The sequence below is a fragment of the Carassius auratus genome, unplaced genomic scaffold, assembly GCF_003368295.1.
Source record: "Carassius auratus strain Wakin unplaced genomic scaffold, ASM336829v1 scaf_tig00003798, whole genome shotgun sequence".
Classification (NCBI taxonomy): domain Eukaryota; kingdom Metazoa; phylum Chordata; class Actinopteri; order Cypriniformes; family Cyprinidae; genus Carassius; species Carassius auratus.
The window spans coordinates 1-22,170 of NW_020523547.1; the positions used below are offsets into that span (position 1 = coordinate 1).

Consider the following 22,170-nt stretch of genomic DNA (forward strand, 5'->3'; position numbering starts at 1 on the left):
CATATTATACATTGACCTTGGGCACATTCAGCACAAAATTCTTGCAGATATCACAAGATATGACCTTCTGTCAGGTGAGATCGCTTCTCAACCTTTTGGGTAAAATCATGGGAAGTGTAGTGTGTAGGTTTAGCTTTTCAATTGTGAATGAATTTTATTTTTGGTGAGTTTTCGCTGTTGCCATGGATACAGTCCCAGCATGGTACTTTCTAAATTATTTTTTTAAGAAAAAAGAAATGTTGGCATGCAGGAAATAACAAAAAAAAAAAAAAAATCCCTTTAAAGAGAGAGAGGGAGAGACACACACACACACACAAACACATAAATTTGTTTCTATAACTAAAATAAAATATTATTACATAGGTCTTGAAGGTTGCAGGTGGTATTCATATTCTAGAGAGCATTTGATTGGACAAATCTATACTACTGAAAGACAACAAATATTGACAAAGTTACATTTTGATTTAAAATGTAACAACTAACAACTTTCAAGCACGTAGGTTGTTAGAATCACACAGAGGACGTTATAAAATGAAATTAGCAAGTATTTATTTATTCAAGGTCAGATTATTTACATCGTAACCAATAGACAACATCCTGGAAAATGGTACAAATTGTTTCCTTTAATACATATATATAATATTTATATATTTCTTGTAATTGTACTTTAACTTTATCTAAAATAATGTAATGTGGGGGGGGTATAAAATAAAGAACATTTGGTTAAAGTATTGTAGCAGTCTAACATCAAATATGTACAGAAAAATGTACAATCAGAATTCAGATCTGTAAATTAGCTTAGCGCAAAACTTGCTTCAGTTTTACAAAACAGAACAAGCTTTACTCCATATGGCTCTGCTTCAGCAAAGATCTGAAAGGAATAGAGGACACTTTTGCTTCGTGTTTTTTTAAGAACTTTCAGCAGCTTCCAGCTGTTCTGCAGACATACACGGGATGAAAATGTTTTAAACAATTAAGAAAATGCATTTTCCTAAATCACGTTGAAAGATTAAAAAACTATTCATAAAATTATAAAACAAATTTCAATTGTTACATTATATTTAGAGTAATATTAAATTAACAGAGGATGAGCATTTTGATGGGAGTCACTCATGAACCCACTAAAACATTTTAAAACTATTTTCAAGCGCCGTCTTTTTTTTTTTACATTAAAATGGAGCTCAGCACAGCACAGTCTACAAAACTAAACATTTAAAAATGAACATTGAAAATGAAAATAAATCTTTTTTTTTTTTTTTTTTATCAATATGGTGAATCTTCAAACAAAGAAAAATTTAAACTATCAAAGAACAAATGAAGATCAAAGAAGCAATGAAACTAAGCCAGAAACCCCTACAATTCTTCCCTAGGTATACAGAGAAAATCATCAAAACTTTTTTAGCTTAGTGTGTAAATTTAAAGAAATCAAACATAATAGCTTGGTTTCAGTATATGTGAAAGAAACTATGATTGATCATAATCATCTCATAATTATAAATCACTCTTTAAGTAGGACTACAGGATTCCACTGTTCTTAAAAACCACAAGGAATATTCACCTTAATTTGACGAATGCTTGTTTGTTTTCATAGTTGCAAGGTCTTTGTTTGTTAGGCATCTCAGGCTTTCTTCAGACTGGCAGCAAAATATGTATATATTTTTTTTTTTTTTGACTTCATCTACTCGGATCTAATCAAAAGGTTTTGTCATCTGGCACACAGTATGTGTTCCGCTGTTCAAATGTTTGGGACCAGTAACAGTTCTTTTTTCAAAACAAAGAAGACTTTTATTCAGTAAGGATGCATTCAGTTAAAAACACTCACTAAAGTAATGACTGCTGAAAATTCAGTTTTACCATCACAGGAATAGACTCATTTTTAAAATGTCTTAAAATAGAAAACACTTATTTTAAATTGTAACAATATTTCATAATATTACTGTTTTCACTGTAAAATAAAAGCAGCCTTGGTGAGCATAAGAGACTTCTTTTAAAATCACTGCATAAATGCGTAAAATGCCTCTTAATGCTTGTGTCTTTGAGCAGTGGTTGAAGTTTCCAGTTTCTACAACTGTGTAAGAAAGTCTCTCGGGATCATCTTTACTAATGTAAATATTACAGATACCGACTGCACTGTTTGAACAAACATCGTGTGTAAACAGTCAGAAAAGCAAAGCGGATTTGCATCTCGAGTCTGAACAAAGCCTCAGCCCTCAGTGTTTGAAATATCAATAAGTTACTAGGTTTAGGCTAAATCTTTATACTGCTAACAAGGACAACTAGCTTAAAATCATTCTTTTGTTTTAAAAACAGCTTAGTTTTTGTTTTACATGAGGATCAGTGCTTCAATAACCAAATAGTATGCAAACACACAACTGAGTGTGTGTGTACGTGTGTGAGCATGAGAGAAAGAGACAGCATTTTAAAACACAATTTTAAAACAAGCGAAAAAGAAAGTGAGAGGAAAAAACTAAAAAACATGAAAGTCTCTGCAGCGAGCCACTCGGGTGACGTGACCGTAGCGACGTTTAACCACCTTTGCCACCGGATCTGCTGCCTCTTGTCCTGAAGGGCCTAAGGCACGTTGCCAGGTCCAGATTTATCCCACGGAAGAGGGGGAACTGTGACACCTCTGCTAACAGTGCTCCAAAAAATCAATCACCCGTGAGATAGATTTCTGTCCTGTAGTTCCAACAGAACACTGACGACAGGAAAGAAGAGAGGAGTTAAAAACTGATTTAAATGTCATTGGCCAGACACGAAAGCACAGCCACACGTTTTACAACATCAGTGGCATTACACTGTGTGCATGGTGACGAGAAAACAATTTGATAACACATTAAAAGACAGGTGCAAATACAGCCAAGATCTACTCTGATTGGACCACGGAAACCATTTAGACGCCTTTAATATTAATTAATAATTAATATGCATTACACAATTTGCATTACAGTTAATTCTATTCTACCACTTCAAAATTTTTGCTGTAATTTCCATTGGTTAGTAAAATAATGCGACACCTGCCATTTCTAAATGCAAGTTGCAAAGTGTTGGATATCATTAATTGTACTTACCGTCAGGTTCATGAAATTAAGAAATTTCTTTAGCATTTCAGCCATAATAGAGAAATCTCCCTTAGGAAGGTTTTCCCGTACGGTTTTCACATTCATCTGAGAAAGAGAGAGAAAGGATATATTTATATTTATATTTCAATTTAAATTATTACATTTATTTCAATAAGCTGAGGGGCAGTAGGATTTTTGTTTTAATATATATTTTTGAAAGAAGTCTCTTATTCTTACCAACGCTGTATTTATTTGATGAAAATTGCGATTAGGTGAAATATTATTAAAATTTTAAAAAACGAAATGTAGTTTAATCCGGTGATGGCAAAGCCGAATCTTTAGCAGCCATTACTCCAGTATTAATCCAGTCACACAATCCTTCAGAAATAATTATTAATATCCTGCTTTGGTGCTCAAGAAACATTTATTTTATCCATGTTGAAAAACAGTTGTTCTGCTTAATAGTTTTATGGAAACAGCAATTTTATTATTTTATTTTTCAGGATTTTTTTCAGATTTCTTAAGCAGAAAGTTCAAAAGCAGAAAGATAAGCAGAAAGTTCAAAATAATTTATTTTATGTCTTCACTGTCACTTTTAATCAATTGAGTATCTTTGCTGAATAAAAGCATTCATTTATTTTCAATACACACGAATGAATGAACCCAAAGATTAGCGTGATTTTCTTTTCTTTTTTCTTACACTTTGGTGATCCTTAATACATCCTTGGACATTTAGTTTAACAACAGAATTATTATTTTTTTTGTAGTTGTTGTTGTTATGGAGCAACAGAAAACAAAAGTCAAATTTCAAAATAAATCTTTTAGAACCAAGTGACAAAATCTAATTTTAAAACAATAAAATAAAATGCATCTATGACCTTTAATGATAAACCTACAATATCAGTGGTATGATCGTGTGTGTATTCTCAGGGTTTCAGCTGATAGTATAAAAACACCTCTCTCTGAAAGGTTCAACTTCAGGTGAACCTTCTTCTCCATTATTGTGGCAGAACATAGCCCATGAAGATAAAAAGAGCACTCCAAGCCACTCCGTGAAAAGGTAATTGAAAAGCAAAAGGCAGGGGATGGATACAAGAAAATTTCCAAATCATTGAATAACCCTGGGAGTACTGATAGATCAGGTAAGAAATAGAAAAAGTATTGGCACAGCTGTAAATCTACTCATGACGACCCTGAGGGAGCTACAAGCTTCAGTAGAAAAGATGTGAGGGACCGTGCAAAACTGTTACCCAGGTGCTTCAGCACTCACAGCTTCATGGGAAAGAGGTACAGAGAAAGAAACTGTTAAAAATGTCATAAGACATCTCAGCTAGAGTTTTCCAGAAAGCCTGTGGGCGCCTCTGAATCCAGCTGGAGAAGGTTCTGCAGTCTGATTAAATCAAAATCAAGTTTTTGGCCAACAGATTTAACATAATGTGTGCAAGCTACACACTGAGCAGCATCAGAAACACACCATCCTCACTGCGGTTCATGGTGTTGACAGCATCATGCCAAAGAGATGCTTCTCTGCGTCAGACACAAGAAGACATATGAGGGAGCAATGAATGCACCAAAAGAGGGAAATTCTGAAGGAGAACTTGCAAGATGGGAGAAGATTTACTTCCCAGCAAGAAAATAAACCCAGGCATAAAGCCAAAGCTAGAGGAATGGCTTAAAAACAACATTAATACCCTGAAGCAGTCATGCCAGAGTCCAGACTTTGACTGAGAATTTGTGAGTAGACCTGAAAAAAGGCTCCACTCAGGATCATGAAACCTGACTGAGCTTGAGCAGTTTGCAGAGAAAATGCGGAAAAATAGCAAATCGCAATTGCAGTGTGCAAAAACTCACAGAGACCCATCCACACAGCCTAAGTTAAATCTAGCAAATACTTGTATATTTGTATATGCATTGACGTAACTTCAAAGGGCTCTAAAGTCACAAATTATACAAAACTAAATAGTTGCTGTGGTTCAAAACTAACCAATTACTCAACTAGCTGCTCTCTGGGGCAACTAAAGGACAGAAGTGATGCTCACCGGATTCTCCTGACATAAACACCCAAGCAAAAGAGCGGAATATGAAGCCACAATGCTGTCCTCCATGTGTTTCCCAGCATGCTGCAGGGCTGAAAAACAAAAACAAGATGTTCATAAGAAATGCTTGCCCCAAACATAAATAAAGTGAATTATAACACACAACATGGGTATAAAAATATGAAAGAAAAAAATAATAATAATAACTTTTTTTGCATAAAAAAAAATGTAAACCTGATGCAAATTACACATCAGGAAATATTTTTAAGCCAAAACCATCTCAAGTCGAATCCAAACAAGTGTTTATTTGAGCCATATCCGTGAATAATTTGCACCTTTATTGAGGTCGAGCTCCTCTTCCTCCTCTTCTTTCTTGTCATTTGTTTCGTTGGTTTCGTTGGTTTCTGAGGCGACCCACTGGATCTCTCCAGATGTTTCCTTCCACTCTCCACTCTGGTCTGCCTGAGATTTGGGCGCCTCACTTATGAGGTCATCGGTCTGTGCCTCAGCTAGCACTGCTGCTCGCTCCCGTTCAAGAAAGAGCTACACAGACGAACAGAAACACTTGGTTTAGTTGGCCAATATCAATCAGATTCAAGTATAAACACTTGAAGGGCCATTTGAAACCATCTTGACTACGGTCACCTGAACCAGAGCGGCCAGCGCGTTTGACGACTTTGCTGTCATGGGTCCCTTCTCGCCCTCTCTTTTATCCTCTTTTTGTTTATCTATCTTACTCTCCTCCACTCCTTCGGTCTTCACATCTACCTCCGTCTCCATCAAGTAGCTTAAGTCCACCTCCATCTCCACAAGACAGTGTCTGTTTCTGGCACTGTACTCCGCCAGATTTATCAGCAGACCCAGACCCTGTGCACAGATAAAACCCAGTCACGCTCACAAACACAAGTCACGCCGCACGTTCCGACTCCAAAAACACCGGCACTTCAAAACCAAGTCTAGAAACTAAAGAAAATAATAGAACAAGTTAGAAGTAGAGAGTACAAACTCTAAAAAGCTAAATGAAGTGTCTTTATTTACTCTATATTAGACATCTGCAAACCTGACAAACTTCAAGCACGGTTTCATTTATTTGGATTTGTGTTTTCATTTCATTTGTTTGACATTTGTTTTCCTTTTATTCGACTTTAAATTAATGCAAATTTGATATTATAAACCTGTTAACTTGAATAGTTCTTTTAGTACTTGATGCAATGTTTGTTTAATTGAGAAATAACTAAAGACTACATCCCACTGTTTTAATTTAATCATATCTTCCTACTTATAAAAGGGCTGGGGGAAATAACATGTTAATTTCTATGAATAATATTTGCCGTTTAACATTAAAACGATTAACTCAATTAACACAGCATCTGTTTTCTAAGGGAAATGAGAGTGGCTGAGTCATGTTGGTTCACATGTACCCAGGCACGCTCTTGAACGCATGCTTTTTTTTTTTTTAAGTTGATGGACAAAACGTGATACCCACATGAAGGACCCATGCATGTTACAAGAATTGGTTTTACTGGTACAGGCATTCAGTTGTAGTATTTAATAATAATAATAATAAAATGTTGTTAAATGTATTTAAGCCTTCATGTTATTACATTATAATCTTGCTTAAAAAAAATTTATGTTAAGGTTTTATTAACCAGGGCTCTAGACTAACTTTTTGCAATGGTTACACTTTTTTTTCTTAGGTGCACCAAATTTTCAACCACATCGCATTTAACAGCAGTTTTACAAGGTCACCTTTTTTTTCTTCTTTTTTTAAATAGCTGTCCATATAGGCAATATTGACTTGTAGTCTAAATGATAAACTAACAATCTGGTCAACATAAAGTTCTTTATTTGAAGCACAATTCTACAAGAAAGGTAACTAACTGAAAAGTGTTGGTGCTTGAAGTGCTTCACTGAGCTGAAATTGAAACTTAAAATATCTCAAGATAAATTAAATAAAAGACAATCTATTAAGTGTTTTAAGCTCTTCAAACTGAACATCTCATGGTTCAGTGTCTTATGGACTATCCTCCATTGCAGTCACATGCCCCTTGGATGGCCAGCTCCTGTAGTTTGGCCTTCTTGATCTTTGGCCTTGGCTAAACCAGCTGACCACACTCTCTCTAGCATCAAAATCTTCCAGACTTGGACAACAATTTGACAATTTGACAACGAAAAATGCTACCAGTAAAATCACGGATTATTAATGTCTACACCTACCACAACCCTAAACATACCCTTACAGTAAAGCAAATTCATTAATACTGTGTTATATTCATGGTTAAAGCCAGAAAAGATGCAGCTACAGGAAACCAGCAATAAATCTTTTTTTCTACCTATGAGATTGCGTTTTATTAATGTATACACCTTCCCGAAGTCTTACAATAATGCAAATACATTAAATATCGTTGTGTAGCATGAGAAAAAGGACGCAATATTGATGTGCGCATGCCCAGTAAACCGGTGTGACCTCTGATTTGTGTTGCACCATTTGTTTTCATTAATTCTCAGCCAATTATTACATGTATGAGTGATTCTGAAGAGATTATGATTTCATGCCTAATCCTGATTTAAAGGTTAGATTTACAACCAGTGACAGAAGAAACTGAAAACATGACCCAGATGGGGTTTTTTGGTTACATCTCTGGGTATTTTTTCACAAACAAACTGGTTTCAAAGAAACTGGTTCCAAAAAAAATTTGGGTTCATGTAAATTCCTTTGATATTAAATGAGAGTATTTGAAACACTCCTTTGGAGATTGTAAGTTTTGTTGTGGTTGCGTGTATGTGTGTAAAGTTAAATGGAGACTTTTACACTCTTCAAGGCTTGTGTTTATTTGATCAAAAATACAGAAAAAAAAACAGTAATATTGGGAAATTTTATTGCAATTTCTAATCTTGGTTTCCTAATTTAATATACTTCCTGTGACGTAGTGCTGAATTTTCATCAGCCATTACTCCGGCCTTCAGAGTCACATGATCTTTCAGAAATCATTCTACGGTAATATGCCAATTTATTATCCGTGTTATTATGGTGTTAAAGATGTTTTTTTGTTTTTGAACTTGTGATACTTATTTCTTTGAAGAATAAAAAAAGTTAAGAACAGCATTTGCTATAAATAGAAATATTTTCTAAAAATGTTTTCCTTTGTCTGTACTCTCACTTTTATCCATTTAACACATCCTCACCGAACAAAGGTCTTTCTTTAAAAAATTAAAACACATTTTTGAATAGTAGTGTGTATTGTAACACAAAATGTACATTTTGAATAAACACTATTCTTTTTAACAATTTATTTATCAAAGAATCCTGAAAAAAGTAATACAGGTCCCAAAAATATTAAGCAGCACAACTGTTTCCATCATTGATTATAAATCAGCATATTAGAATTATTTCTGAAAGATCACATGACACTGGATAATGAAGGCTGGAATAATGATACTGAAAATTCAGCTTTGTTTCACAGGAATAAATTATGTTTTAGTATATATTAAAATAGGAAATCTAAATTGCCATAATGTTTCAAAAAAATTAAGTTTTTTCTGTATCAAATAAATGTATTTGATCAAATAAATGCATCCTTGAGCAGCACAAGAAACTTCTTTAAAATGTTCTTATTGATATTTCTGAACTCCGCATCATAAAGACACAGGGCTGTGTTATTAGTGTCATGAGTTTCTCACCAGGACGCGGATGTCGAATCTCTGCTCTTGAGGCAAATAACGTGGGACCTTCAGAACACAATCCAGTGCTGTCTGTATGAGGCCATCCTGCTCCCCTGTTTTAGTGCTGCCCCACTCTGAGAAGTCACAACAAAAGAAATGTGCAGTTATTCTGCATTCTGCTTTTATAAATGCAGTTTTTGGTGAGCACTGTATAAATTCTCTCCGTCACATGCAGTGTCTAACCATTATCGTGTGTGAGGTTGAGCAGAACTCCGATAACAGCTCTCATACAATCCTCCACGGCCTTGCCCACGTTGCTATGACTACTCTGCGGGAGGGCGGAGCTTGATGAAGAGACCTCTCGGCTGTAACGCTGTATCATCTGCTCACAATGCTGCAGGGCCCTACACACACAAAACACAACCCCAGAATGACAAATGTCCTGTCTCGCAAGGCAACTCAGAACTTTCTGAATCATCACACACCTTGCCGAGGACACTATGAGCTGGGACTCCTTGTAGGCGATAAGATAAGCCTGGTTCTCAGGGTTATGGACTGAAACCTGGAATTAGGTTTTAAATTAATTATACATAAAATAACATGCTTTTTTCTCGAGGGATGTCAAAGGTAGAGCATTAACTTGCAGTCAACATTTTCAAAGCTGCTAATTAGCTTATAAATGCATTTATTCAAATTGAATTCCGTTTGGTGGAATTTCTCAAAACTGATCAGCTCGACAGTTCAGAAGCGCAGTGGAGGCCTGCAGCAATCAGTACACTTCAAATTAAGACAATAAAGTCTATGTTATTAATTACTGCAGGTTATTTAAGTATCACAGGTCTCTCTGTAAAGGAAATCAATTAAAATTGTTATTGTTACACACTTACACTCTCCAGAACTCGTAAACAGCGCTCTGCTCCCCAGAGCGATGCCACCAGACTCTCTTTGTCGTCTTCTTTACTCAAGTTCTCCACACACTCTTTCACTGAGGGCAAAAACAAGATTTCTAGCCATTTATCTTAAAAAAAGAATCATGAAAAATGAGTGGCTCAATTAGGGTACCTTTATCTATGATGTGGTCCAGTCCCCCGAGCAAGCGCAGCTCTTCTTTAAACCAGTCTCCGGCTCGCTTCGATGTCAGAGACAGTAATGTCTCCATCGCTAAGTGACCCGTCTGAAATGAAAAATGTGAAAAATTGCATTCTCTCAGCAATTCAACAAGGATGCATTACATTTAACAAAAAAAAGTGTACATAAAACATAATTGTACAAAACTGTATAACTGTTCTATTCCAATTAATGCGATCTGTGAACTTTCTACTCATTAAAGAATACAATGTTTTCCGGTTTCCACAAAATTAAATGAAATGTTTCTTTAGCACCAAATCAGCATATTAGAAAGATTTTTGCTGTATCAAGTGACACTGATGACTTCAAATTCAGATTTGCCATCAAAGGAAAAAATTAGATCTCTATATATATTTAAATAGAAAACATGATATTACACTGTAAAAACTATTTAAAATTGTAACAATATTACTTTTGTTTTTTATCTTAGAGACCTCTTGATTTTTGATAGGTAGTGAATGCACTGGAAATTTGTCGAAAATGAAAATGCCATGCATCAAAGACTGCATTTGATTTTCTATGCTTTTTTCACTTTTCAGTCCACAAACAACTAAACAAAGACAGATTTTTGCTGCCTGTCTGAACAAAGCCAAGGTGAATGGAAGAACACTTCTTCTATCTAAAACATGCATTGGTTTTCCGTGTCGGTTCTGACATCAAAGGTGTGAGAAACAGCAGTCACTCACTGTGATGTTTTCTAGGTCCAGATGCTTGTTGTGGACTGTTTCGCAGAGTTTGCGGATCTTCTCTTTGACTCGGCTCATCTCTTTAGCGGTTAACTGGTCTGCTACGGAGACGTCATCCTGCTCTAGTTCCAGTAGCCTGATCATCAGCTCCAGACAGGACCGGTCCAGATCCATATTTAGCCGGTCTCGGCTCAGGATGTACATCAGAGACGCTGTGCAGAGTGCCAGGTTCTGCCAGATCCAGAGGAACAGTGAGACATCTCACCACTTTTAGGTTAAAGATTGCATCAAAAGATGAACTAAAACTTTAAAAACAACACAACACTAAACACAGTCACTTTGCATCATAAAAACATCCCATAACTGCAAGACATGGCCTTAAGTGACTCTAGTGGCTTTATTCTAAACATCTGTCTTGACTCATTAAAGGGATTTAATACATTTTAACTGAACATCCTTCAATACACAAATAAATTAAAGTCAGGCTGGAAGTGTCAAGGCAAACATTCATGCTCCTACGGTGTAAACTGAACAAATGAGATTCACAGAGTGACGTCTCAGCGTCTGTTTGCGTTTCTCCCTTGTCTGCCGGCAGAGATGATTACATCTCCAATTAATGTGTTCTAATGAAGTAAACAATCAGCACTGTAGCTGCGTTCATTCATAATGATAGAGCTGTGACAGTTTGGAATGATGCTTGCTTATACAGGTTTGTTGGTAAATTAAAGAAAGTCTTTGTTCATGTTTAGGTGCTTGATGATGAGACACTCACCGGGTGCTGTTGGGCATCACTGAGCATCTTAAAGACCTGGGCCACCTTCCCTCTGGCCCGCAGGTGCATGCGGAAGCTCGGCATGGCACAGCGTGTGGCCAGAGTGATTATACTGCAGTCAAAAATGAAGGAGGAAAAAAGGATCAGTGGTTCAGGGCTCCAAACAAAAATATCAAGTTAGGAGCCATAGACTCCTATACGATAAAACTTGGGTGCCAAATGATTTTTTTCAAGGTGCTACAGAATAAAAGGGTTTTATTTATTTTATTATTTCAATCATACTGTCATGTGTTTATATATCTTTTCTTGAATTTATCAGAAATTTAATCAAGCTTGTAGATTACCTGGAAACTAAGGTTTACTTAAAATGGGAACTAAATGTCTTTTCCAACTTGAAATATACATTCACAAATAACTGTTCATTATCTGTCCCAAAATCATGGACCATAAGCATCACTTGGCCACTGAGTGTAGTTTGGGCTCATCCTCAATACATCCTGTAAATGCCGTCATACACTCTACATAAGGTACTTTGCGATGCCTAAGAAGAACAATTTTGTCTAAATGGTTTCATAAACCATAAAAGGTTCTTTGTGGCGAAAGAAGGTTCTTCAGATTACAAAAAAGTTAAAAAGACAGGGTTCGTACAGAAACTGCAAAATTAAATTCCAGGAATTTTAAGGACTTTTCAAGCACTACTTTTTCAGTTTTCAAAAAGTAAAATCAGAGATCTCACTTATCAAACAATATTGTTATTATCTTTCAAATTCTAATAAACCACTGACTGTGGCAACTTTAAAATTTGAAAGGATATTATGGCAAAGTTTCCTTATTTAAACTGATTTTCTTTTTCAGGAATATATGACTGACCTGAAAAATGAAAGCTGTATCATACTCTTGAGAAATTGTGAGCTTTATCCCCACTCATCAACACTCGGGTGTGTGATGATACACTTAGCTCATGAGATATACAGATACCTGGTTCATTAGAATGAGACAATACTTCAATACTATTTTTAAGATTTTTTTTAAATGAGAAAATATTTGTCTTTTGATCACACAAATCAAAACAATGCAGTTGTATTTTGGAATATTTTAACTAATCAAGGGCTGTAACTAATGATTATTTTGACAATGGAGTAATCTGCTATTTTTAAGTAATACAAATAGACCTAACTGAAAAACTTAGCATGTCTTTAGTATGACTATTTATATATAAACTAATGAGCAACAATGATAAATGGTTAAAAAAAAGTATCAAAACCAAGTAATTACATGGTTTTACTGAACAATCCTGATAAAATAGGCCTACATTATGTAATATGCATACACAAAATATGAACATAGCAAATTTAAGCTTATTATGTATTATAACAAATACCTGCAGAGGGCACCCACGGCCTAGCGATGCTTCACTTTACAGCTGATTCAAGGATGTTTAAATCCATTTAATTTTAATATTTTCCCACCTGCAAACTCAGAGCGAGGCTATGAACTTTTATTTTGAAAATCGCGATTGTACAGCAAATGGCATACTTAGAAATTAAAATAAATATAGCAAAATGCTCCTCTTTATATTTATTGTAGCTGACTGATGAGCTTATGGAAACCGAATGGTTACTGATGTGGATGTGTATTACATTGCAATGTTTACAATCTTTTACACATTTTCCGCAGTTTGAAACTGTTGTACTGTAGGCTCTCTTATAAAAAAGCCTACCTTTTGATGTTAAATCATGTTCATTATGTACTTTACTAGTAAAGAGAAAAGTATGATACTGTAGGTTCATGTGCTCCTTGAACTGAGGCACTAACTCATACTTAAAGAGAGCCAAAACTGTATTTATTGTTCGAATTCTGTTATGAATTGGGAATAATTGTAAAGCTGATACTTTATTTATTATAAATTAAAGCTTTTTGCGATTACTGGATGGCAAGTGCGCTTCAAATAATGAAGTTTACGCATTAGCATAACACAGCACAGACCTAAGATCTTGTTAATAACAAGCCATATTAGTAATGAATATAAATGAGAATTGTTAACAATATTGCCAATATCCACACAGCTGACAGCTTTACCGGTTGTAGTTTGTTTAAGTTGTGCACGAAATAAACACTGTTTTTCTGCACTTTCTCTTCAATCTTCATCATTTTGATCTCTCTCGTGCTGTACAGTTGAGCTGTGTTTATCAGGAGTGTGTCAGCGCTGCTGCGCGGCAGAGATAAGGACTGTTTGAAACTCTTTTTTCCACTAAAAATTTGATGTGCGCCATCTCAGTTTAATACGCGAACATAACGAAACAAAAATTGCTAAACAATAAGGAAAAAGCCATTACATGCACATTTGTGCAATGTGCATCAGTGTTATTTCGGTTTACTAAAACAATATAAAATGTGAAAAAGCTGAAATAAAATACAACATAAATACTGTACAATTTAACTCATTTAAAGACAGAGCTACAATTTGTTCTGTACACCATTTTTAATAAAAAGGAAATAAATGTAAAATTTATATGAATATTCATATTTTAATATTGATCATCTGTAATAGTTCACAGCAAATCGCAGCTGTGATACATAAGCTTGAGGTTGAAAATTACCCAGAATATTCCATTCAGCGTTTGTCTCACCTAAGGCAGCGTGTGTTGAGGGGTTGTGTGCTCTTCAGGCCCGTCTCCAGATACTCAAAGTCATCAGTGAACTCCTGATTCTCCCCAAACTCCACTACATCATTAAAGTGCTTCACATGTTGGACCACGGTGTACAACTACACACACACAAACACAGGGCAAGAAACAAACAAGTCCTTCAGTCAGTGTAGGGCTGGGCAATTTTTCTGATTTTATTGATGAATTAGAATTTAAAGTTTTGCCACAGTTTTATTTTTTTTAAATCATGGAATCGTGATTTTGAATAGAAATATTACTAAAAGCAGACAAAATGAATAAAACAAATAAAAAATCTAAAACTTCTACTATAATAGTACATAAATAATACTAAAATAACATGGACACATAAGTGGACACAAATTGTAAAAATAATCATTAACATTATTTCCCAGAGTGCAGTGCTCACCTCCTTGTGCTCCTTCCTGCATTTGAGTGCAGTGACGATGTCCTGGTATGGCTCAGTGGGGATAGTGACAGACTTGATGACTTTAGGAGGAGGTGGCGGGGCTTTAAACACACCATCGTCTTTATGGGAGTTTGTGTCTTTGCTGCTGCTGGACACACTAGCCTTCTGCAAGAAAAACAACAACAACAGCATTATGGTTTGCAAAGGCAGTGGAAATTTTAGTGTATAAAATTCAGCGGTTGTGAATCGAGCACTTTACTTACAGGTACAGCCACAGTACGAGAGGAAGCAGGAGGAGGCACTTCCTCCGGCTCGGGTTGATTCCAGTGACGCGCGTTATATACGGCTTTTGCAGGGGACTGTGTTAAACACAACAAAACAAAACCACAACTTTGTTATGTTAAAAATTCAAATGTAACTTTTTAATAAAGTTACTCTGTTTCTACTTAAGCTTTTTTAGCTATACTTTTTTTGGCCCGCTGAAGATCTTGCGTCCGATGTCCTTTGACTTGTCGCTTTGCTTTCCATGTCGTTCCTTCTGTGAGTCTGTAGCACCTGTCTCATCCAGCAACTCCTGAGAATCTGACAACAAATTTAAAAAAACAAAAAAGGGACATTATGTATTCAGAGATAGCTCTACAAATAATCGTTATCCATAATTATAGTTTAAATTTCCCATCAAGCTCTAATGAAATGATGAAACCATGCATTGGTGAAGATGTGTGCTTGTGAGTACCTGTGCTTAGGCTGCTTTGACTCTGTTGACTCTCCTGCGAGTCGTCGATCTGGGGACTGCCCACGCTGGCTGCCAAAGCTTCCGTCACTGATTTCTTATTCTTCTTCCTCTCCTTAGCTGCCACGTCGTCCTCATCCTCACTATCGCTCTCACTCAGATCGTCAAAACCAAAGTATTTGATCTTGTAGCTGGTGCTGCCGGATGCAATGGCGTCTCCATCAGTGTCCTGGGCCTCATTCTCCTCAAAGCCGAAAAACTCCAGTTTTGTCTCTTTTTTACTTTTACTCTGAGTGGTTCTGAACCTAAAAAAAAAATTATAAAGGGAATATGAAAAGGGAAATCCAGGTGACAACATGCTAGTCTTCTAATTGAGCAAATTAAAAAAATTAGGATAATCAAGAGATTATGTTTATATTATACCTAGTAGGCTTGGAAGGTTGGGCGTCTGTTTTCCTCCTGAAAGTTCCCGCCTCTCCGATGTCAGCTTGTACTGGACTGACAAGATCATCCACACTCCTTTCCATCGAGTCCTGGATGGTCACGTTACACACAGACACACAGGATGGGTGAAGGACCGTGTAGTCCCTCACCCGGCCCCGACCTGCAGGCTTGACTTCAGAAGTCCCAGCGACCCCTGCAGCGGTGCTCTTAACCAGCGCACAGGCTGGTGTTGAAGTCACAGCAGGAACCGGCACGTCGCTGGCTCCAGAACTATCCGTCCCTTTATTCCGTGGCCGTCGGTACACTCTGTCGTTGGATGGTTTAAGAAGCGGAAGCTGCTCAAAGTCAACAGGCTCCACTGGAGGTTCAGGTTCAGCGGGGCACTGTTCAGAGCTTTTGAGGCCATCAGAAGAGTTTCCAGCCTGGGTAGAACTCCCCTCGCCGGCCCCTGGAGGAGAGTCCTCCCCGAAAGGGTCCCACTCATCGCAGATGTTTCTGCTGTGGGTTTTTAAGCTGGAGATCTGGGAGACTGGTTTACTTACTGTGACACTGGATCTGCTCCAGGCTCCTACAGAGCCAGTGACATGTGATGAGGCTGGAGATATTGTAGCTACAGCAAAAAAAAGGTGGTAAGAAATTGAAGGTGTGTAATTAATAAAGTGTTTTAAATCATTACAGTGGTTTGTAAACTGGATCAATCAACTACTGAAAACATAAGATAAATATAAGACCTAAAAGAACTAGTTCACAAATCAGAAATCACTACTTTTCTAAATCCATTAAGGGGTAATATGGACCATTTTATGATGCTTTTGCATCATAAACTGAGTTTGGGCCCCCTGTTCTAGAAGCCTGATAGCTACAACTGCACAGAAAGGAGCAACCAGCACAATCTTCAAAATATCTTCTTTTGTGCTCCACGGAAGAAATAAAGTCACACATGTTTGGACCGTCAAAGGGTTGAGCACATTTCCTTCAAACCTTGTAATAAATGTTTTTACAGTCGGATGAAGACACAATTATTACTATTAGAACTTTCGTGATCCTTAGAGGGTTATCATAACCTGAGTCCTTGTTTCACTGCTCCTCTAATGGTTGTAATTAGCCATGCTTAAGAGCCGAGGGAAAGTATCAAACTGCATAGGTTTGAAAATATCCTGCTGAGCCCTATATAGTCCATGCTAGTGTGCTTACACGAGCACCTTGACTACAAAGTGAAGACTTCAGCAGAGCTACTGCTATTCTCAGCATTGATTAATCCAGTATACCCTGCTCCAGAAAGACACAGTGACTTCACCCCACCGTAGCAAAATGGTGTGAGGTCATCATAATGACTCAGACATCATAAGGTGTCTGACTGAAGTGATCAAGGTCATATTCAATATCCTGGCTGTAGTAAGACTAATGAAACACCCTAAATTACTCCAAAACCCAAGTACTTGAGCTTATTAAAACAATGGCACAGGGACAATAATAGTTGTGTCATGTCATCATTTCTTGGATGATAATGATTAAGCCATAATGTGATTTTTATTTTACAGACACACTAAATTATACATATTTACACCTAATTTTAAAGGGAAAGGTTACCCATATATTCAAATTCTGTAATTTACTCACCCTCCTGTCATTTCAAATCCATGAGACTCTTTTCTGATCTTTTTTAAATCATTTCTCTCAAGCAGACTTGGATTAAACCGCTTGATTCATATAGAATACTATCTTTTATGAAGCTTTAAAAATTGTCGATTTGCAGACTTTCAATGGATAGTTATCATTTCAAGAGTCTTAAAGCCAAAACTGCTATCATTTTGTGAAAGCAGCAATCCTGGCTGCCATATTAAGGAGTCATTCCAAAACTGAAGTGCTTAAAACTGGCCACTTTAAAGGGCTCTTCAGAATTAAGAATTTCGAGGGGTGTAATTGGTGGACACTTTACTCTCATGATTCTTTGCACAGGTTTAATTAAGCCCTTCAGAGTGGAGAGTCACAGAGTGACTGTGAAAGCCATACAGGTTTGGAACAGCATGAGGGTGAGTAAATAAAGACAGAATTTTCATTTTTGGTGAACTGTCTCGGGTAATTAACATGTTTCTGCATGAACAGTGTGTTCCACAAACAAACTTTGTTGATTGTTAAATTTCCCACCTGGGCTATTCATACCAACCACCCTGGTGCTGACGTTCTGGCTGCTACCCAAGGTGGAAGTACACACGGCGGTCAACGCTGGACCCTGACTGGGCTTTTCTGCCTGGGTCTTCAACTGCTCCTTCTCAGATCCTGCTGCATCTGTGCTCGTCTCAGATTGTGGAGTATCTCTCGATGTGACAGTTTTGGACTCATCGTCGCTATCAAACCCAAACGGGTCCTCTGAGCTGTCATCATCCTCAAAGCGGGGGCGTTTAGTCAGCTCGGGAACCTCTGGCTTGAACAAGGGCCGTTTGACCCCCAACTGTGCCTTATAGGTGGTCTCTCCCCATTTGGTGCTAAGCGTAGCTTTCTTATTAGAAAACACCTCATCAAACTTGGAGCTGGCCTCTCCTCCCTTGCGAGTATATGTTTTACTAAATCTGGACGTCATGTTGACGTTTGTTACATATTCTCTACGAGGAAACAGAAGACATGGAAGAATTAAAGTTCATGTCAGTATCTCAGTATGTAGGAGCAAACAGATTTGTGCATATCGCACCTTGTTTTAAATGCTACAATGGAACTGAAACAGATAAATATGCAAAAATATGTTCAATTTAACCCAATAGAGCCTACTGTATTATATTTGATACATACATTTATAAGTCCTCTAAACTATCAACATGATCAAGACTTTGCTGAAAAAAAACATTGTACACAATCTACCACATGCCTTTGATTGAGTTCATTCTTTTTTTAATATATATATATATATATATATATATATATATATATATTTAAATGTTTTCAGGTTATGATACATCTGCATATATGCTGTAAAACCTTCAATAAAATTGCATTAAGTAAATGTAACAATAACATGACTTAGCAATAACTTATTAGGCTTACTTGATTTTACATCAATTATTATATTTATATTTATTCGATTTTATTTTTTAATTATGTCAATCCTGCTAACCCTGAAACAACATACAGAACTAACAAATATTGTTACTTACTATGCAATCACATAATAATTGCTGTTAATAGTGTTCATCGTCTGGTTGACTATGTCTTGTATTCATTTTTCGGAAAATTCCTATCATATGCACATAAACTGACAGGCACCACTTATAAGCTACTACTAAATATTGTAGAAACTTAAATTTCTGTAAAGTTGCTTTGCAATGATTTTTTTTTTCGTAAAAAGCGCTATACAAATAAACTTGAATTGAATCAGGCTTTACAGGGTTACCATAGTAAAAAAGCCTAAAGACGGTGTAAAAATACAAATAAACAAAGACTGATGGGTAATATTTCTTGCGCACAGGTTCTTTATTCAATAACATATTTTTGAAAACATTATACAGATAGTTCACGACTTATTAAGCTGTTTCAAACTTTTTTTCAGAAGAACAACAAAAAAAGATTTTAGACGGATTGATACCATAATGACACCTCAGTCACCATTCAATTTACTTGTATGGAAAAAGATACACTGAAAGTTAATGGTGACTGAGGCTGTCAGACCCTAACATTCTGCATAACATCTTCTTTTGTGTTCCACGACCAAAATAAAGTCACGCAGGTTTAAAGCAACACGGGGTGAGTAAATGATGACAGAATGTGTGATTCGGGATGAACTAACCCTTTAGTGACTAAAATTTCGAACAGAAACATTGTTAACGTTACATGTTTGCACACTCACCGAGCCACAGTATTTCCACTGGGCCTCTGTGCTCCGGGCAGCCGCTAGAAAGAAGTCCAGGCGATCTGCTCAATGAGCAAAAGCGCAAAACGAGGCTACAGCGCGGTGCGACTGTGAGAAGCACAGATTAGGCCAGATCGTGAAGTACTGCTGTTGTTTATTTGTGGAGAGCTGGATCGGTCGGACAGCGATGCGCCATTAGTGTCACCCCTCCTTCTCCGCCCCAACTTCGGCGTAAAGCCTTGCGTCACACCAGAGCGCCGCTCGACCAATCAGAAATGCACGCACTGAACGTCCGCGCAGCAAACCTAGATCCGATTGGATGAAATGGAAAAGAAGGCGCGTTCTAATTGGAGGACAACTGCAACTTCTGGGCGGGGCTTCATCATGGTGAGGTCGGACAGGTCTTGAACCTTGCATTATATCATGTAGCAGATCATTTTCAAAGTAAAAATATGAAATCTCACATTTCTGAGACTTTCGGAAAAACGTATGTAAAACGTTAGATTTCTTTAAGTAATAGTTTAGGCAATATATTTTAAATTTGGGCACATTACATCTAATGCAACACCAAGGTTTCCTGTCTCACCAGGAGATGGCGTTATTGTGAAGCCACCGTTCGTTGAACGTTTCATTGACAAGCGATTGTTTTTGATATTGGGCTAACCTAAGTACTATCAATAAGCGATCCGCTTTTAATAAACCGGCGAGAGACGGCAGTAGTGTCTTTTGACAGAATTAGTTAGTTTTACCATTCAAAAAAGTAGCAGAGTCACATTTATCATCGTAAATATAATTCCAGTCAAATACAAACTGGTTATTATTACAAAATAATAACAAAATGATACAGATAACCTTGAAAAGGTTAAATGTGGGAAAACATTTCGCAGTCGGTAAAACAACAGGAGACAAAATAGATAGACAGAGATTGTAGAAAAAAAGAACTGCTGAAAGGAATGAATTTGAAATTTGACAGAAGAATAGACAGAGCAAAATAAAGAATGACAGATGGATTAGATAGATAGATGGATGGATGGATGGATGGATGGATGGATAGATAGATAGATAGATAGATAGATAGATAGATAGATAGATAGATAGATAGATAGATAGATAGATAGATAGATAGATAGATAGATAGATAGGACACACCACCTTACAAAATTATATTTTAAAACTTTTTTAATGTTCAGAAATTATTACTTTTTTTTCTAAGAATTGGATGTTAACATTTAGACTTACACTTAATAATTAAAAATTAACCAGTCATATCATGTTCATCTTGTCATAAACATGAGGAGATTAAGGCATAAAAGGAGAATTCAAAGAAGAAGAAAAAGAGAATATGAGAGAGGTGAGATTTACTGAAACAGACTGATTGAGCACTTAAAATAAAATAAAATCATCTCGTAAGCAAAAAATACTGACGTACAGAGCAAATCTCAGCTAGTCTCTGGCTACAGGAAGAACACTGTGCAAAATGCTTCATAATTAATGTTTTAAAAGAGGTTTGTCCAAGTGTGCAACCCTCAAATGATAACTAACAGTCTAATGGAGGGGCTAATATCCAGTTCAGGTGGGATTCATGAGTGTGTTTTACTACATATGAGAGCATTTAATCTGCAATTTATGCCTTCTGTGTTCCTAACACATGGCACGCTCACATTTACATGATTTCCTGTCATCACAGTTTTGTATTCATAGTTCCTCAAAATAAACGTTGCAACATCCCAACAGTCTTTTTCTACTTCTTAGCTGCACGACTTCTGTAGTGTTTATGGGCCTCAATGATCTCTGAAACGACGGAGGGGTCGTCCAGTGTGGAGACGTCCCCCAGGTTGCTCGTGTCCTGCATGGCGACCTTTCGCAAGATTCTCCTCATGATTTTTCCAGAGCGTGTTTTAGGAAGTCGCTTCACAACCTTTAAGAAGAGAGAAGAGATGAGCTCACAGAACAAAACAAATCTCCAACAGATCTGCACCGACAGTGATCATTCATAATACTTTTTTGTAAATGATAAAAGAATAATATAGATCAAGAGTTAACAATGTAGAACAAGGATCAATAAAACAAAGTCAACGATTTTACCAGGAAATGATCTGGGACAGCATATTTAGCTATTTTGGTAGCCACTAGGTGTCTCAGGTCTTCCACAACAACACGCTGGTTGTCAGTAGCAGATTCTTTTAAAACCACAAACGCAAATGGAAACTGTTGAAATAGAAACACAGGAAAAGAAAGTGAGAGACATATAAACATTTGGCCAAAGTTAAAGATGAATGACTGATTTTGTGACACTCAATTATGCCTTTATTATTTGACGTTGTTTCCACAATGATCAAGGGTGTTGTAAAGCACACACTGGAAGGGGTCGAAATGTCTCTGGTTGCTGGCGGGTTCCAGATGGCTCAAGAGTGAAAAAGGAGAGATGAAAAACAAATTGAGGCTTGTCAGGGGTCTTACCTTCTCCTTTGATCTCATGGGGAACTCCGATCACTGCGGTCTCAGGAACATCTGGATGTTCATCCTTGATACAGAGAAATGCACACATTCAGCCAAAAGTTAATTCTACACTACCATTCAACAGTGTGTGGTCAGAAAGACATTTTCATTTTATAATTTACTTTTAAGTCATTTATTCCTCGGATGCAAAGCTGATTTTGCAGAAATTAATTTTCCAGTGATCTTTTTTTTTTCCTTTTTTTTTTTTGTGACATTCAGCCAAGTATGGTG

At 36.7% G+C, this 22,170-nt stretch overlaps 2 protein-coding genes across 2 annotated transcripts; both read right to left on the reverse strand.

Annotated features, from left to right (window-relative positions):
* Positions 1-2,053: 2,053 nt before the first annotated feature.
* On the reverse strand, positions 2,054-19,656 carry LOC113070371 (wings apart-like protein homolog). The gene is made up of 20 exons (XM_026243654.1): positions 19,438-19,656; positions 17,748-18,202; positions 15,579-16,209; positions 15,159-15,460; positions 14,889-15,004; positions 14,686-14,781; positions 14,423-14,587; positions 13,978-14,114; positions 11,348-11,459; positions 10,576-10,806; positions 9,824-9,935; positions 9,649-9,746; positions 9,247-9,323; positions 9,005-9,165; positions 8,780-8,895; positions 5,744-5,965; positions 5,434-5,641; positions 5,102-5,190; positions 3,072-3,167; positions 2,054-2,698 (listed from the first exon to the last, which is right to left on the reverse strand). Exons 2-20 carry the CDS (start codon positions 18,178-18,180, stop codon positions 2,633-2,635), a joined length of 3,468 nt encoding a protein of 1,155 aa, XP_026099439.1. The 5' UTR covers positions 18,181-18,202; positions 19,438-19,656; the 3' UTR covers positions 2,054-2,632.
* Positions 19,657-20,601: 945 nt separating this feature from the next.
* Positions 20,602-21,964, reverse strand: LOC113070370 (acetyl-coenzyme A synthetase 2-like, mitochondrial; the record flags this gene model as incomplete). Its single annotated transcript, XM_026243653.1, has 3 exons — positions 20,602-21,358; positions 21,526-21,648; positions 21,800-21,964. Coding segments are annotated over 3 exons (465 nt in total), but the record flags the coding sequence as incomplete, so codon positions are not given.
* Between the last annotated feature and the right edge of the window lie 206 nt (positions 21,965-22,170).

Coding starts and splice junctions, on each gene's coding strand:
- LOC113070371 (XM_026243654.1), bottom strand. CDS start 18,180: ATGACGTCCAGATTTAGTAAAACATATACTCGCAAGGGAGGAGAGGCC. Junction 8,896..9,004: donor CAACCTCACACACGATAATG/GTTAGACACTGC, acceptor GTGACTTCTCAG/AGTGGGGCAGCACTAAAACA. Junction 2,699..3,071: donor TTAATTTCATGAACCTGACG/GTAAGTACAATT, acceptor TCCTGTCGTCAG/TGTTCTGTTGGAACTACAGG.